The sequence below is a fragment of the Lynx rufus genome, unplaced genomic scaffold (assembly GCF_022079265.1).
Source record: "Lynx rufus isolate CCGP_SWC_20201006 ecotype Redwood Valley unplaced genomic scaffold, mLynRuf1.p SCAF_5, whole genome shotgun sequence".
Lineage (NCBI taxonomy): Eukaryota > Metazoa > Chordata > Mammalia > Carnivora > Felidae > Lynx > Lynx rufus.
The window spans coordinates 45,864,256-45,882,804 of NW_025814867.1; the positions used below are offsets into that span (position 1 = coordinate 45,864,256).

Consider the following 18,549-nt stretch of genomic DNA (forward strand, 5'->3'; position numbering starts at 1 on the left):
CTAAAATGACCTAAGATGAAATGATCTGGAGAATGAGCATCTGAAGATGTTCTTTCACCTGTGGGCAGTGGTCAATATTGACGTGCTTTTAGTATTTTAAAAACAAACTTCAGAAGTGATCCTTTTCCATCTTCCCCCCACTGAAGCCAAGTACATTTTTTCCACCAAACATTGACGAACTTTACTATAGGGGGTTCCCACCTGGGATCCCACCCTCTTAAATAAAAAAAATGCATAGACAAAAACAGTGTTTAGAAAACTTGCTACAATACCTACATCCTGGGTCCCCAGGGAAGCAAGGGAGCGATTACTGGGTAGGCTAGAGGGGTAGAGGCACGGCATTTGCCACCTGCATGCCCATACCCACCCCGAACATAATAGTTCTGGTGACATGTTCTGCAGGGGACTAGGGAGCCCCAGACTAGGGGCAAGATGGAAGCAGGGGGTGTGGTGGGCAGCCTTGGGGCTTTAGTTAAGGAACCGACAGAAGTCCTTGGTGCCATTGTCTTAGGGCAATTTGTTGCTGGCATCCACAACGGGGAATTTGTAGCCATAGGTGAGTTCCTCAGCACACAGGATGCAGGGCAGGGCAAAGATGTTGATGTGTTCCTGGCCCTCTGCCTGGATCACTTGGGAGGGGCAGTTGGGCTCACCTAAGTGGTTGATGAAGCGGCAGCATTGCCATGCCTTGTGGCCTCCACCCTGTTAAAGCCACCTATAGAGAACATGTAGCACCTAATACCCTTCCCATCATAGAACTTCTGCTTGTCAGCACAGAAAGAATGACAGTACCAGTGTACTCAATGACCATCCCGTCGGCATCGAAGTTTTGTTTAAAAAATAGGCCCGTCCCATGGATGGCATATCTGTAGACATCCACAGCCTCTTTGGATGTCTTCTTGAGTGCATGGCCACGGGCAGCTCCAGGCTGGCAGCATGTCTGGTTGATCTGAGCTGCACCTCATCCTCTTCCTCATCCCGGGTGGTCTCCCTCAGGGAGCACCAGGTGCTAGGATGCCAGGAAGTTCAACATGTGAAAGATGCACTTCCGGACATAGACCTCTGCACAGGCCACCCTGTGGGGATTTAGGGGTCGAAGCCAAGTACTTTCTTATTCTAAAGTTTTTACCCAAATGAGTGTCTTGCAAAAGAATATGTTGACACTCTTGCCTTGTGTCTTCACCTCTATAAAAAACAGCCTTGCCCACTGGGATAGAAGCTGGCTTGAAGAATGTGATAGGAGGAATTTGCATTAATTACCTATAGTTTGTGGAGTTAAATAACTTTATTGTTATTATCTTTTCTCTTTATTTTGAAGGAGTATCCACAGAGCAACATATACCGAGTGCCTCCTAACTATTCACCCATTTCCTCCCAGATGATGCACCATCCGCAGTCCACCTTATGGGGCTATAACCTCATGGGTCAGCCCCAGCAGCCGGGTTTTTTCCTTCAGAACCAATCTCTTACTCCAGGTATGTGAGGAGAGAGTGCAGTCGGGTCCCTCTGAGACATGAAGTAGCTTGGGGTTTAACCGGAAATCTCTGTAAAACTTAGAAAGTGCCATAACTGAGTACTCCGTTGACGTTTCTGTAATCCTCTCCGCTCAGAGTGGTTTTTCTTCTAATAATATGAAGGTGTTTTATTTTATTTTTTGAATGTTTCTTTTAATATATTTTTGATTGTCGCATAGATGAATATATTCTAAGAATCAAACAATATCTGAGTGTATACAGTAGTAATCCAATATATGCCCAATTTGGGGGTGTTCCTCAAGTGTTAAAATAAGGTTTTAATTACTAGTTTATGTACTGAGTTGGGAATTTTCATTCAGTGTTAGAAGGAAATTAGCTACTGATGAAAATGTACAATATCAGATAAAAAGTTGATAAGAGTTGTATGTTGTGAAATTTGTGTATGTTTTGATGAGATAAAATTCTTACCAGTGTTTTAAGTAATTAGTCAATATTGTGAAGCATCTTTATTTTCTCATGTGATGAATTGTAAATTGCTTATACCATGAAGGATCTCAGAAATTTAGTTCAGCAAGTAGACTGAGTTATCAAACAAGGAAAACTACCATATCTCTAATTTTAGTATTGCTTTCATTCAAGCCCAAGTATATTTTATATCTGAAATGAACATGTCCTAAATAAAAAAATCTCTTAGAACTGAATTTAATTTTCTTTCTAGAAGAAAATTTGCTTTTGTTTCAACAGAGTAGCTTATTTTGAGGTCTTACTCTGCATGTTATGATTTTTACTGTAATTTAAGTATGACATTTGAGGCCTAGAAAAGACATTTTTTTATTCTTGGCTCATGGGAGAATCCATATTTCGCCATCTAAATTAGTGGTTAAGAGGGCTGGTCTGGAAGTTATACATCTAGGTTCAAGTCTGGTTCTACCACTCTCCTACTGTATAACATTGGGTTTTAGTTTCTCTGTGCATCAGCTTGATTATCTGTAAAATGGATATGCTAATATATACCCTCATAGGGTAGGGGGTTCAATTATTTATTCAACAAAATGTACTGAACTTCATAATGTTCCAGACTCTGTTTTGGGTGGTAAGAGACTATAGTAAAGAAAATGGATAAAAATGTTCATTCTTCTTTGAGTGATGAAATAAGGTTTATATCATACACATACACACAGAGTATAACTTAAAATTGTTTTTAACGTTTATTTTTGAGAGAGAGAGACATAGTGTGAGTGGGGGAGGGACATAGAGAGAGGGAGACACAGAATCTGAAGCAGGCTCCAGGCTCTGAGCTGTCCACACAGAGCCCAACGCAGGACTCAAACCCACAAACCGGTATGCGAGATCATGACCTGAGCCGGAGTTGGACGTTTAACCAACTGAACCACCTAGGAGCCCCTAAAGTAAACTTTTGAAAATGTAGCACACAGAAGATGATCTAACCCAGCAAACATGCTCAGTAAAAGATCTTAGCATATTCCTACCTCAGGGCTTTTGCGCCTGCTGGCTCCTGTGCCTGTAGTGCTCATCCTTAAGTATTTTACATGGCTCACTGCCTCCCTCCTATGGGTTTGGTCAGATACCATTTTCTCACTGGGCTTCCACTGACCACTCTGTTTTAAATGGTAAGCCACAGCCCTTCCCTGAACCCTGTTTCCCTCTGCTTTCTATTTCCCTGTGGCATTAGCATTTGGTTATACGCTATGTATTTTACTTACTTACTGGTTTATTATCTGCCCTTTTCAGAATGTAAGCTCTGGTAGGGCAGGCATTTTTTCTGTTAAGTTTACTGTAGTCTCCTCAGAACTTAAAGCAGCCTCTGGCTTTTAGTAAGCTCTTAAAAATTGGTTCTTGAGTGAATGAATGTAGACCACAAAGAGCGAACTAGACAATAATGTGGAAAATAATGCATGTTCTCTCTTTTGAACTTTATTTTTTCAGTTCTAAGGTTCTTGTGAATTTGTAGCATTTTTAAACACCAGGGCTGTATGAATTAAAGGTTCACTGTTTCATAATGACATATACTCTCTTTCCCTAGAATACTATAAGCAGGGTTTATAAGTTAAGGAACCTTAGCTATTAGGTGAGTTTTAAGGATGTGTAAGAAAATGCATTAAGGAAAATGAAGATACATAGGGATTTTATATGTGTGATTTTTTTTAAATATGAGTCCTCTGAAGTTACAGAAGAGTATGTACAGTATGCTTTTCATTAATACATAGTTAAAATGCAAAGAATTATGCCCCCTCAGTATACACATGTAGACATATACCCAGCCACTCACCCTTCTACAATTTGTCTTTCTTTGTCATGTATACATGCCAGTTTGGTAAAGTTATAAGGAAATGTTTGGGAATATTAAACACCATATTCAGAATAACATTTGGTGAGAGAAAGAAGGTGAGAAAAGTAATTAGGAATATGCAGAGGGCTTCAGGGATAGTTACTTTATTTCTTTAGTTGGCTCAAAGGTACAAAATTATAGAAACGTTAGGAAAATTCAAACAACGTGAAATGTAGTCTGGTCCTTAGAGTTTCCTTTATCTGTAAAATGAGCTCATTAAGTTTTTACGTATTAGTATAGTTCCAGTTCTTGAGTAAAATTTACATTGCCGTATGTTACCTGAGTTGGCTTTCCTCTTTTTTCCAAATGTTCTTCAAATGCTGCTGAATGACTTCATAAACCACGTTGCTGGCTGTGGGTTTGTGTCTTTAAAAGAATGTGGGTTTTTCAAGTGAATAGCTTTACAATGTTTTTTTCACCATACAACTTGTTTAAAAGAAAAAAGATAACACATCTTTTGTGAGATATTTATATGGAGGTTTTCTTACACATATATTAAAGTATATAAAATCTGGTAAATGAAGGATTGGCACCTAGTTTGAAGCCAGCAAATGTTGAAAATTTTTTTCCCAAACTCTTAAAGGCATTTGACAAATTATATATGCAAATATGTTGAGGATTTCCTTTGGTTTCTCAAGGATCACTACAAATAACATTTCTTGTTTGATTTCTGTCCTTCAAAAAAGATGTGTTGTTGTCTTTGAGTCATGGTGTTTGAAGTTTACAAGCCTTTCAAGTTTTCAAAGTATTTCTTGCATCTCTTCTACAAAAGGGGCAGTTTCATTTTGCTATGGTCACAAAACTTAAATATCATGAGCTTTAAATTTATTTAAGATTACAAAAGAGTTTCTATGACTGACTTAGGACACCTGGCAAAATATACCATGAAGGCAGTACATTTTATGCAGGTAACATGTTCCTGAAGGCCTTGCAGGGTTTAAAACCCACATGGTTCCAAAATTACACCCTTGAGTCTGTTTCAGGGATTTCAGGTTATCAACTGAAGTGGGGCTTCTATGAAGTCACTGAAATACTATAATTCACTCCTACATCACTCCTCCCCATCATTTGGAAATTGTGCACTTCTCCACAGACGTTTAATATTTATGTGGGGTGAGGCGGGCCTTATTTTCCATTTGCTCACAAAGGCTTAGAAGGTAAGGTTCCTGTGTTTTGATAAAACAAGGAAGAAGTGTTGTATTAACATGCACAGAGAGCCCTTCTTTCTGGTTGCTTTGGTAGGTGGTTCTAGATTGGACCCCACGGGCTCCTTCGTCCCAACGAATACCAAACAAGCTCTGTCCAACATGCTGCAGCGGCGCTCGGGGGCCATGATGCAGCCGCCGCCCCTCCACGCCATCACATCGCAGCAGCAGCTGATACAGATGAAGCTTCTGCAGCAGCAGCAGCAGCAGCGGCTTCTCCGGCAAGCCCAGGCTCGACCTTTCCAGCAGGTTTGTCCAGATCCAGCAATGGAGTCCTCTGTGTTTTGGTAGCGCCTCTAGTTGGGGATGAGTGTGGGGTATGTGGCATATCCCTCCTGCCTGTGTATCCCCGAAATCATATATGAGCGCAGGCTTGCCTCTCCTCCAGGCTTGTAAATACTTTTCCTCCCGTGTATTTTGCTGTTATCACTGATCAGATGAGAACTTTGGAAGTATCTTAAGTTCATTAAAAGTATGCCTTTAGAACAAAAACAAGGGCTGATGACTTTCTAGTCACTTAGAAGCAGCAGGTTTTTCATCCTTGTAGTGACCCTCGCTGAGCCCTCTTTCCCTATAATTAGCACCATATTCTGTACTCCTTCGAGCTTTACTTTCATGTATTTTTAGTAGACTTATTACCCTGAAGTTGTATCTCTAAAATCCTGATGGTTCTTAGGTTTCTCCCTGTAGTTCCCTGCATAGATTCTATGTTCAGTATGTGCTTAATAGTAAGACCTATAGCAAAGAATATAGTACAAATAATAGTCAGTGTATAGATACCTTCAATTTCATTCTTGAATTTATATTGCTGTTTTTATGCCTTCTAACTCAATTGTCTTTAACTTTTGAGATGACAGTGATTGTTTAACAAGACAATGGTGGCCATCATACACAGCATAGTATTGGCTCATGAAGCCCACACGTCTATACAAATAAATAAAATAGAAAAGGAGGTGAGATTGGGACTTTTTTTTTTTAATCCAGTTTCTACATACTTTTTCTACTTTGCAATTTTGCTAAAAAATATTACTGATGATGATAATAGCAGCTAACACCAGTAGAGCACTTACTATTTGCCAAAACATTTCTAAGCCCTTTAAATGTGTTAGTTATCTTAGATCCCACAATATCCCACAACAACGCTGTGATTTAGGTACTTTCTTGAACCTCAAAGGAAGTAGCCAATCTGCATGTGTATCCTGCTTTAAAAGAAACCATAAAACTTTCAGATGAGCAAGAAATTTTAATGCTTCTACAAATATTCTTTGTATTTTGGATAACTTTCTAGGCATGTGTCCATTATATAACCTAGGACATTTTTGCAGTCAGTCCATCCACTTAGTGATTTGGGCGTTTGAGGGTGGGAGGGTTAGTTATACATTCTTAAAAATGGTTTTGTTTTTTACCTGTATTATAAGGACAGGAAAGAGGAAACTAGTTCAATGGTATGGGGATGCAAAGCCCAGTCACTGCATGCTTGTCTCTCTCAGACCTCTAGCAATTGCTCAAACTCCCTGGGTGTCAGGTAAGGGGCCTGAGTTGCTTCTTACACAGAAATGATGAGGATTGGATATCAAGAAATAGTTATTTTGTTTAAATAAGCAGCAATTTTAAAACGTGAGCCATTAAAAACCTCAGTAGGATTTTAGCTATTCTTGGGGATGAACAAAAATAATTATAGTATTGTTTCAAGTCCTTGTCAAGATTATACAAAAAACTTGCTGTACATTGAGTAACCATCCCCACAGCATGAATTCACTTCCCTTTTAATTTAATGTACGACTAAGTAAAACTTGCCTTCCAATAAGTTTATTTTTTTATGTCTACTTTTTGTTTGTTTCTTTTTATGGAGAGAGAGAGAGAGTGAGAGCATGAGTCAGGGAAGGATGGAGAGAAAGGGAGACAGAGAATTCAAAGCAGGCTCCGCACTGTCAGCACAGAGCCTGATGCGGGGATTGACTCATAAACCGTGAGATCGTGACCTGAGCCGAAATCGAGTTGGACACTTACCCGACTGAGCCACCCAGGCACTCCTCTTTTTCTGATTCTTTTTGCTAACTCCTTTTTTCCCCTTTTTTTCTTTTTCTTGTTACTCTTTTATTATTATTATTTTTTTAATATTTCTTAATGATTGTTTATTTTTGAGGGGGAGAAAGGAATAGACAGGGAGACAGAGGATCCAAAGCAGGCTCTGTGCTGATAGCAGAGAGCCCAACGTTGGGTCAAACCCACAAATCGTAAGATCATGACCTGAGCTGAAGTCAGACGCTTAACCGACTAAGCCACCCGCCCTTCCTGTTACCCTTTTTGTTTTACCATTCTTCAAGTGTTAGATATTTGAGGGGAAATAACATTTTTTTTAAGGAAGAGACGTACATGCATGGTGCAGTGGTATGGTTGAATGGTCCTACACAAAGTCAGTGAGATTATACATAGCATTTGTCAGAGTGCCTGTACCTAGGAGATCCTGAGGAAATGTTAGTTCCTCTCCTCTCATGTCCAAACTATTAATATACCTGGATTCTAGTTAAATCTGGTATTGTGGCAGAAAAAAATTCTGTGGTAATCCTTAAAAAACTAGAATAAGAGCAGAATGATTTGGAATATTTGTGATGTTGATAAATTGTTTTAATGTATGGTTCTGGAGGCAGTTGTTTTTCTAAGTACTTATGTCCTTCGTGATAAGAAATGATGGAGAAATGTTCATTCTCATTTTGGCCAGGACCCAGTTAAATGCCTACACATAATGTGATTCTCTCTAGCTACATAAGCACTTGTGATATCTTTTTCTCTTATGAAATAGAAATCATTGATCTTCTTATCCTTAGCAATTCTCTAATTCTGGGAATCCGTTAACTTAAGTGTAACAAACATGTTGGAGGATTTCAGACATCAGGTCTTATACTCTGTATCATGTTTACATAGTAGTGAGCAGAGGGTAGAAATTTATGAAAGGCTTATCAAACGAATGTGTGTTTTGGGAAACTATTTCCAGGATCCTAGAGCTTGCTAGTAGCCTTAATCCTTAGCAGTCTGGTTTTTATCCACAAACTCCTCTCAGCCATCCTTCTAGTGCTTCCAGAATCTGCTTCCAGCAGTGATCTCTACTATGGTTCTTCTGAAAACCTAGCTGGGGCATGACAGGATGTAAATTCCTGGATTCTGGATATGTCTCATACCTTATGGAACCCTCTTTGCCTCTTTCCATCTTAATGGAAACAAGGTGATATATATAGGAGTCATCCAGCCTTAGATGGTGCACAAGAAAACTTCAGTTCCATTATAAATTAACTCTGTGTCCACTGCAGAAACTGAATATCAGCCTCAGTTGGTCATGAAAGTTTCTGTTATGGATCATTCTTATATTTCCTAAAGAACGTATTAAGACATTGGTATAGTGTCCAGAAAACAAATGCTTAAATAGCATGGATATTGTTAAGTTTTTTTAATCACATTATCTGATGTAATGGTTGTAATTGAGTGTATTTTCTTAGAGCTTTACTACCTATCAGTATGCATAAAGATATGTTGGCAAGGAAACTTGCTTTCATTGTTTTTAGTTAGTCTGCATCCAGGAAAGTAAAAGTGATCTGCTTCCCATCCCTTACTTGATGTCCCTTATCTAAATGGGACTCAGTGCCGTGATTGTGTTGCCCTTTTGTGCCTCAGAGCCTCATCTATACAGTGGAGCCAATGCAGTATTTACATTACAGAGTTCTTGTGAAATTAATGTTTTAATACATGTAACAGCCCTTTACAACAGTGGCCAGCTCATAGTAAGTGCTCAAAAAATGTTAGCTGTCATACTTGTTGTTGCTGTTTTGTTAGTATCATATTATTCATGTATTATTTCAGAGGACATCTCTATCACATAAAAATCTTGATTTTCCTAAAAACAGATGAAAAGAGAATTAAGAGCACATCCAATGCTTTACTTGCATCATCATATTAATTGTCCCTAATAAGACTCGTGCTCAGTGGCTGCCCATGGAAGAGGCCAGTAAGAAGGAATGTTGTTTACTTTTCCACATAGCCATTTTGGTTTCTTAAAGTGGTATATTTTTACTGTCTAATTTTGTAATACAAACTTTCGAGGGGGTAATTCCAACTGTAGTGTTAAAAATATCGCTGTTATATTTTCTACATATCCTATGGGAAGCATCACAAAATCTAAAATATTGGTGAAAATAATGCAAAATGCTGCTTAAATTGTTTTCCAGTCTCTTTTTTAGAGCCCATATTTTTCTTCTGACAGGAGGAACTTGCTCTCCTCACCCCCACTGTATCAATCTTCTAGGGAAGGGGCTTTTGGAGGGCATCCTTAAGTTTTGATCCATGGAAAGGACTTAATTGTTTGCCTTGATTTGTGGTATAGCTTTATCCTAATTTCCCCGTTTTAGTGCACAAAACCCCTTTGTGGTTCTTTGCAATAATCAACACCAGCCAACTTATTTTAAGGAAGACAATACATGTAGCTTTCTTGATTAATTGTCTTTATTTAAAGAAAGACAATATATGTAGTTTAAATTGGCTGAGACAAATTTGGGAGAAGGCAATTGGTGGTAGGCTACAGATAATCATATGGATATTGATGACATTGAAGAGGAAGATTTCTGACAGAGGACAGAAATGGTGTGCCCAGTTAGAGCTAGTGGTTACTTTAAGAACTTTACATTATTAACCACAGGGCAGGTGCCATCAATGTGTATCTAAATGAAGGAATTAGATCACTTACTAAAAGAACAATGACTCAGAGCCTCCCAGAGCAGTGAGCTCCCTGGCAAAAGTGAATTTGTAACACCCTGAAAACTTGCCTCTTGGATTGATGAAACCCATTTAAGTTGAATGACCACCCTTTACATGGTAATTGATCTCCTACCCTAGGGATGTGGCATCACCTTGGAATTTCTGAGTCCTTCCTTTATTCTCTCCCTCCCTCCCTCTCTAGTGGTGTATTTCAAACATACAAGAATAGAAAATAGAACAAACACTGATGGATTTACTACCTAGCTTTACTGAATAATCCTGAAAAATTCCGCCCATATTTGCTCTAGATCATCTAAGAAAATAAAAATAAAACAGTATGTGTACTCTCGTTTCCCTTTTTTCCTATAAAGAGGTAATCACTGTCGTAAATTTAGTGTTTTTCTTTCTCATGAATGTTTTTACGTTTCTGTATATTTTTGCAACCATCAACATAAACATATATTACTTTGAGAATTGAAACTTAATATGATGGTTTCACACATATATTATTGTATTGTTTTAAAACTTTTTATTTCGACCAGTTTTGAATATCTACTTGTCACATGTAGTTTTATTCATTTGTCTTGGTTGAGGCTAGTCCATTATGGATATTGATCTAATATTTGTCCATTCTCCTGTTGATGATCATTTAAGTTATTTTCAATTTTTTTCTTACTGCTAATGCTATATTACTATTATGTTACATTAAAAAAATTTTTTTTTAATCTTTATTTTTGAGAGAGCGGAGACAGAGCAAGAGCGGGGGAGGGGTAGAGAGAGAGGGAGACACAATCTGAAGCAGGTTCCAGGCTCAGAGCTGTCACCACAGAGCCTGATGCGGGGCTCCAACTCACGGACCCTGAGATCATGCCCTGAGACGAAGCCGGACGCTTAACCGCAGAGCCACCCAGGCGCCCCTATTATGTTACATATTTTACGTTTCTTCTGCACATATGGAGAGAGCTAGGGTATGTGCTTCCAAGTGGAAATGCTGGTTCGATTTCCAATGTGGTGATGATTCTCCTCAGTTATAAATGAGTTTTCTCCTTTCTTCATATCTCCCCCCAACCCTTGATGTTGTCAGATTGTATCTTTCTCATTCAGAGCAGGTGAAACAGTACCATACCATATTATGACATTTAAATTTGTATATCCCAATTATCTGTGAATTTAGGCATCTTTTTTTTTTAACTGTATTAGCTAGTCAAGGTTTCCCTTCTGTAATTTTCCTGATAATATAAGCGCATTTCACAATACTTTTATTATTTGCTAAAGGTAGGCAGAATAGCCTTATTGAAACACATCGTTAGTTGTAGTAATTACCTTTAATGCATTCTCCTAGAGTGGATAATTTAAACACATCTCAATGGCAAAAATGAACTTCAGAGAAAACCCCTGAACTAGTAAATATGTCCTGAGCCCTATTATTTTGTTCCTTGGATAGAAAACGACCACATCCAGGGAAGTGGGTGCTTTGGTTATTAATATCTGGCATTTCTCCGTTTTTTTTGAATGATGAGGAAGATGTGCATTTTATTTGCTGAAATTATGATTGGGTCCCTATAGTTTAGAAAATAGTGTACACAGCTTGATTATTAGGAGAGAGGAGACAAGATTAGGGAGTGATGAGAGTGGACGATTAATAGAATGGTCGTCAGATCCAAATACAAATGTACAGATGCCATGAATTATATACCTACGCCTAAAAGAGTGAGAAGAGATACTTCCTTGGGGAATTTTTCCTATAGTTTTTAGTCCTTAGTATAATAAAATACTTTTTCCTATTAGGGTTGGTAATCCTTTGCCTTATCTCTATCTCTAAAACTCAGTGGGCAGAAAATGTTTAACATCTTAGACAAATGTCACTTGTACTCCGTTTATAAAAGTGGCTAAACAAGTGAATTATTTTCCTGAGAAATAGGAATTTTCCCCTAATTTCCCCTAGTTTCCCCAAATTTGTTTTGGGGAAACAAATCAGATGTTTTTCTAAACCAGATTCCCTCTTCCTTTGTAAACACTGGTGGCCCTGTAAATATTTGTTGTCTGATTTGGTTGATTGAATGAGTGATTGACCTAATGCCCAGTTTTCATGTGTACTTCCTGAGGATGGAGCTAATTTCATCCTCCAACAATGTATGACCCCACTGACTTGTTCACTTAATGTTTTTTGCGTTTAATGTGCCCCACGTGTTCTGAGCTTTCCCACTGACTGTAGGCTAGGAAGGACTCTGGCACCCCTTTTGCTCCCAGTGGAGTTCCAACATCCCTTAGTTACCATAAGTGTCTGTCTGATAGCTCCTCTGCTTCTTTTATGTCTGCATTTAACCTCTGGGTTGTGCTCTTCCATTATATGAATATTACCATTTATGTCCAGTCTATAGTACAGTGTTTGGTGTATGAATTAATAAAGCCTCTGCAGGGCCTGGGTTTTTAAGTCTTGACTCCCTGAAACATTGTTTTAAAATGAACTGTTACATATGTATTGTGGCTACACACATCACTAGGCTAAAAAAAATCTTATCTGTATTGTCTGCCGTTTTCTTGCTGTCCCCTTTCTGTAGGACTTCTGTAACTCTGCTGTCTCCCTTCTGGAAGACTTTGACAACATAATGGTAACACCCCCGCTGTCATTCCTTTTTCTTTTTCTTTTTTTTTTTTTTTTAAGTAAACTTTTGTAGCATTACTCTTTGAACATCAAAATGAGAAGTGGGTTATTCCTCTATAGTTGGTAAAAATTATAGTCTTCATTTCACTGTTATTCACTTGGTTTATGTTTGAGACTGTAACACAGAATCATGAATGCATCGGCCCTGTTTGATTTAATGGGATTTATTTCTGAAAGTTTTCTCCTTTGATTGCCTCATGATTTTCATCATTTATGTGTACGGTTTAGACACCAATGGACATTCATGACCTGGGCTTGGGAACATAGACCAGTTCGTGCACCTTCATCTCAGTTACAGTTTTGAACGCATCTTTTCCTGAGCTCTTGCTTCCCTTTGTGGTAATTCACATCATTAGCAGAGGAACGCATGGCATGCTGATTCATAGGCCAGTGCAAGATAATGAAAACTGTGGTTATGAAACATACCCTTCTCATCACATCCCACCCACTGGCTATTCTGAAATTCTCAACAGAACGCATCATCTCTATTTTCTTTCCGGTACGGAGAAGGTGTTTTTTCGAGCACAGGTCTTGTGCATGCATGTCATAAGACATTCACCTCTGCTGCTTTGCCTGGGCTAGCTAAGAATGCATGTTTTGCATTAAATTACTTATAGGTTTCTGTATCAGGTAGCCAACCCACAACATAAACCCAAGAAGCATTAGAATAAAAAAGAGCACACATCTCAGATGTGAATGTAAGTCAACTTGTTTCACTGCCAATTTTAATGGGTAACATTTTCTATACGTTGGTGAAAATGTCTGTAATGCATATTCAAACTCTGAAAATATTTAGGTTATTAAATACTTGTTATATAGGCAATTTCTTTCATAGCTATTCAGCAAAGTTTGGAGATTTCTGAAAAGAATCAATTTTTCTGTCAATTTTTCTTGACGCTTTGTGGTATACAGAGAACAGGTGAGGTTTTTTGAAAAAACTTGAATTAAACTTTATCAAGTTAAAAATATTTTGGAGATAGCTTATGTTTGCTTTTGGGCATTTTGTTCAGATGATCATGTAATTTGGATAAAAGAAAATTTGCATCAATCATTGATTTTACTTTTTTTGACGCCAAATATTTCTCAAGTATTAAAGTCAACGGGTTCTATGCTTTCATTCAAAATAATGGAAATGTGTATATATATCTATGCTGTCCTTTTCACCATTCTTATTTTCCTTTAATATTCTCCAGGGTTAAGAATGTCATGAATGTATATACTAAACCAATCATATATTCATCATTTATGGGCATATTAATAGAATATATTGTAAAAGTTCATTATTGTGTGAGGTGTTTATTTTAGAATGATTCAGTTTGTTCCAGCCATTAATGTTACTGTTAGTTGATTCCCAACCAACTTTAATTTTATATGAAAGCGTTATAAAAGAATCAAGCATAACTGGTCAGCTGGACCTCTTGTAATTATAGAATTTTCTCTGTGTCTATTGTCTGTAATCAAAATACACCAGTGTGATGTTATGACCATAATTTCTGGTTCACACCATGTGTTGTTTTAGCCTTGGGCACCATTACTCAGTATCTTCCAAACTAGTACTAACAAATAAAACCCTTTTTGCTAGGTGACTCATAAAACATTACCCACTGACTTATTATCCTTCAATCAGCATTATCAGAAAGTCACAAAATCTGGCTGTGGTTTTTCAGGTACAACTTGTCTCTCTGAGACACTGAAACACCCTTGAAAAGTTACTAAGTAGGGATTTCAAATCATTGCTAGTGAACTGAGTGAATAGAAAAATCCCTGCTCCTGAGATGCTGCTGATTGTAATGCTTACTGTCTGCCTATTGTAGGATTAACCAACTCTTTCGGAAAGAGGTCTTCACATTTGTTCAGTTGACTAAGGGGGAGTAATTGCTAAATGAAGAGAACAAGACCCAGAAGAATGAAAATGATGATTTACCAAGAACTTTAAAGTTACTGGATGCATTTATTTCAAGTTATGCAAATTATTTCAAATTATGCGAAAGGACTTTGAGTCAACACCTCTTTGAGTTCAGATACTTCTCTTGTCTAGTTACAAATAAAGCAGGAAGAGAGAGTTGTTCTTATAAAGGCCAGGAAAATTAGTTACTATTGAATAGCACAGCTTTTTAAGAATCTTTTAGAAAGTGGGTTTTTTTTTTTTTTTTGTAAAATGCGTTGGATTTACGTTTCTTCTGTAGAAGCAAGCGTGAAGCAAAATGCATAGAAATGAACTTGAGAGACCACACGTAGGAATTTTTCTCAGAGAGCAATGTAGAGTTGAGTGTATGTGATTATCAGAACTTCCCAGTTAATTGTGGTTTATTCCTTTAGCACATGTAAGTTGGGTATCTGAGCCATGGGGACTTGAACAGGGGCACAAACATGTCTTATTTTCTCTTCCAGTAATGTGCTCAAAGGCAAATGGCAGCTGGCTAGGCACAAATATTCGGTCAAAAACCAGCCTCTTGAATTATCCTTTGCAAAAATATGAAGTTAATGTTACCTTTGATTGTTTAAGTTAGGCAGAATAAATCAAGAGGGAGAAATGGAGCTAATTTTCAGATACTGATGCAGGTAACAAGAAGTAATCATTAGAATGATAGATGCTAATAATTAAAACTGAATTTTTGAAATAAAAGATTGTGCTAAAAAATATGGGGCAATTGAAAAGCACTTGGTAAACTAATATATGCTGAAATATAAATCCCAGTTTACTTCTAGAACTCTTCGTTAACAGATAAACTAAATTGAGTCTTAGATTTTCTCAATAGTATTTATTGAGCTGTTACTATATGCCAGACACCATGCTAGAAACTGCTTAAAAATAAATCTTAGAAAGTTTTCAGAAAGTAACAGATAAATGGATTACGTGTAACTAAGGTGACCATATTTCCTGATTTGCCAAGCATGGTTCCACTCTGTACCTCTTGTCCTTGCCTGTCCTTGTTTGGATGATATAATACGTAGTCTGTTCTTGATTTGATGCAGCAAAACTACCCCTGCCAACTTTAAGAAGCTTACTAAATCTTGTCTTTAGTATCCTTGCTTATTCCCACATTATGGCCCTTGGTTAGCATTTGTAAAGTCTTTCAAATTACTGAAGAGCTTTCCTTATTCATTCTTTATTCAACACATTCAACTATTTCTACAAATTGACAGAATGTTTGACATAATGTTCCTAGCATTATTCTCAGGAAAAACAAAAATAGGGCATTTTAGTTTGGTGGGAGAGAATGGGATATTTTTCATTCAAGGAAACATGATGATACAGCTATGCACAGACCACGTGGGGACTGGTGGCCAACTCAAAGTGTTTGATTTTCCCAGGAATGATATTGTGTATCTCAATTATTACCTACTGTACTTAAGTCGGGGAAAAATTGGAGGTAGGAGGTATACAGTACGTCCATAAATAAATAGTTTCCCTTTAGGCAAAAAATGATTAACAAAGAATGCATGAATTTTACAGTGTAAAACCTGTCTCTGAAATTTCTTATCCCTTTCTCTTTGCTTCTTCAAAAGTTAGTGGTTTTCCTTGAATGTTAATTTTGTGATTTTTCTTTTTATGTAGAATAGTTTTAAATTCATATTTCTTTAATGTCCATGATTGCAACTGTAACTTGTCAATAAAAGTGTTGCACGGTAACTCATATTTACCTTATTAGTATTCTAGGTTTCTCCACATGTAAGTCATAGTTCACTTCATAGGGTTCTTCACTGAGCAAAGGAAGAGTGAAGAATTTGAAAACATCTTTATGCATCTGCATGTAGCCGTCATATACAGATCACATCTTGTTTCCTTTTAAACCAAAGCAGGATGTGGGAATTGTAGACCACTTCTGGATATCATGACTTTAACCCAAATATATAAGTAACTTATTTTTCCCCCTTCTGTAAAAATGATAATGTGAAAATATTTGTCCCCCGCAAAGAAGGAAAATCGTATCCTGCAGGGACCTTGTACAACACTGTCCGAGAGCACTGATTTAAGGAGTAGCATTTAAGGAAGTGGTTGATTTAATGACTTCTAGGCATAGTGTTTGAAAAATCAAAAACCTTTCAAATAGTCTGGGAGGGGAATAGTGGTAGGGCCTGGATGGTCACACTGCCATGGAATGAGTTTTCATAGAGGGAGTTTGGGATATTTTCCTTAGATTCAAGTACATATAAATATAGACACAGTTGCACTTAGATTAACCAGCTAAAGCCTGAGGATATCTTCATGGTACCCTATTCTGGAAATGTAGATTCTTGTTGAAGCTATTATACGCACTCTCAGAAATTTTGTATTTGGTCCATATATGGGTGGATAGTCACCTTAGGAAAGGCTGAAGTTTCATAAATGCCCTCAAGTGATTTTATATGAGGAACCGAGAAAGGATTTTACTATATAATATATGCATTTCGTTTCAGCATTTCAGTAAGAAGTCTTTATAGATCTCTTGTTTTTTTTTTGTTGTTGTTGTTGGAGTGAGTTTTAAAGGCTATATATCCATAAAGAATAAGTACCAAGCGAGGATTTAAATATTTCCATTTTTAATATTGCATATGGAGACATCTTGTCCTAACAGAAAGAGCCCTGGCCTTAGGGATCAGACTCACCTGCGTTCAGATAATAGCTCTGCCAGATCTAGCTCAATGAGCTTGCTAAGCTGCTTAAGCTCGTTGAGCCTGGCTTCTTCTATCTGAAGAATGTAAGTGAGGACGATACTCTCTTCCCTGCAGATTTATTGTGAGAAAATGGGGGTGAGAACAAGAAGTCCAGTCTCTGGCATAGAATAGATGTCCAATAATTGTTGGTGTTCACCCTCTAAAGCTAAATGCTTGTCACTTTCTGCCTGCTAGAAAAATCTACACTACTTTCCAAGCACATTAAATGGTTTTATATAACTATAATTTAACACTTTTGAAAAATGTGGACATCTATAAGACAAGAGTAAAATATTTTGGAATAAACCCCATTCTGTGTAATTAGTAAGTGCTGTAAAAATCTAGGGATGGTTGGAAACTAGACCTCTTTCCATGATGATTACTGCAAGCTTCCATGAAATAGCTTCTGACACCATAACATAAAACACACACAGTGGCTCTTAGATTTATTTTTCAAAGGGCAAAACATGTATTAAATTAAGACTGGTGAGCAGATGTTAATTGGTTTTATTTTATTGTCAGAGTTACATTTGCAGTTAATGTATTGTGAATTTTTATTGATAGTTATTCTAATTGATGATTAGTCATAGGAGATGCAAATTCATCTCTTGACCACATGGTTAAGTAGACAATTGGTAGGTCACCGTGAAGAACCTTCATTAAAAAGCAATGAAATTTGTACCTCGTATTCTCTTTTTTTATGGGCACAGAATGGTACAACTCCGTGCTTTCAGATTTCACACAGCCTCATGCCTTTCACTCGAAAGTGGCATTTGTATCCTGGGGTGTACAGCAGAGCTGTTTCAGAGCCTCTCTGATAAGTAGACCGTTGGTTATTTTGGCTTGTATTTATGTATGTATTATTGTTGGGACATCTATAGTTTTTGGCAGAAATGATAAGTTTAATAGTCTCTACACACATAGAAAAAGTTCTATTTAATGCTGTTTGGAAAACTCCAAATTCTGTAGTCATCTAATAAGATTTGGTGTCATGGGTTATTAGGGTTCTTAGCCAGGAGTGCAAATCAAGTTCTTGCTGTTATGATCAAGAGTTTGCTTTGGCTTTGTTTTCCAGGGCCCGCCAGGGGACCAGGCTGCTCTCTTTGCTGCACAAGCACGGCCCTCCCCTCAGCTCCCCCAGTATCCAGGGCTGCAGCAAGCACAGGTACCCACATTTGACTTGTAGATGCTGCTGGGATTTTTAATGTTGTTTATTTGAAGTGGGAAACCAAGTGAATAGGATATCAGCTCCCTTACGGGGTTTAGAAGGTAGTACTTCTGCTTATAGATTGGAGTTGACATCTTAAAAAAATGCATCACCAGTGATGAACAAACCTTCGGACTGAATGAAGAGCATAAAACATTTTAAAGAGTTCTTGATTTAAAAATCTAATCACTCTATTAACGATGATGGTAGGTGTTGAAATGCTTAACAGTCCCAGAGTACTTATTTTACTTTATAATAAATAC

The 18,549-nt window shown here is 37.5% G+C and overlaps 1 protein-coding gene across 1 annotated transcript in view; it reads left to right on the forward strand.

Annotated features, from left to right (window-relative positions):
• The window catches only part of MED12L (mediator complex subunit 12L), a 336,181-nt gene that overhangs the window by 294,197 nt on the left and 23,435 nt on the right, over positions 1-18,549 (forward strand). The window contains exons 38-40 of the mRNA XM_047100061.1: positions 1,319-1,475; positions 5,068-5,279; positions 18,155-18,244. Of these exons, the coding sequence (XP_046956017.1) occupies positions 1,319-1,475; positions 5,068-5,279; positions 18,155-18,244 (459 nt within the window). The remainder of the gene's footprint in view (positions 1-1,318; positions 1,476-5,067; positions 5,280-18,154; positions 18,245-18,549) is intronic.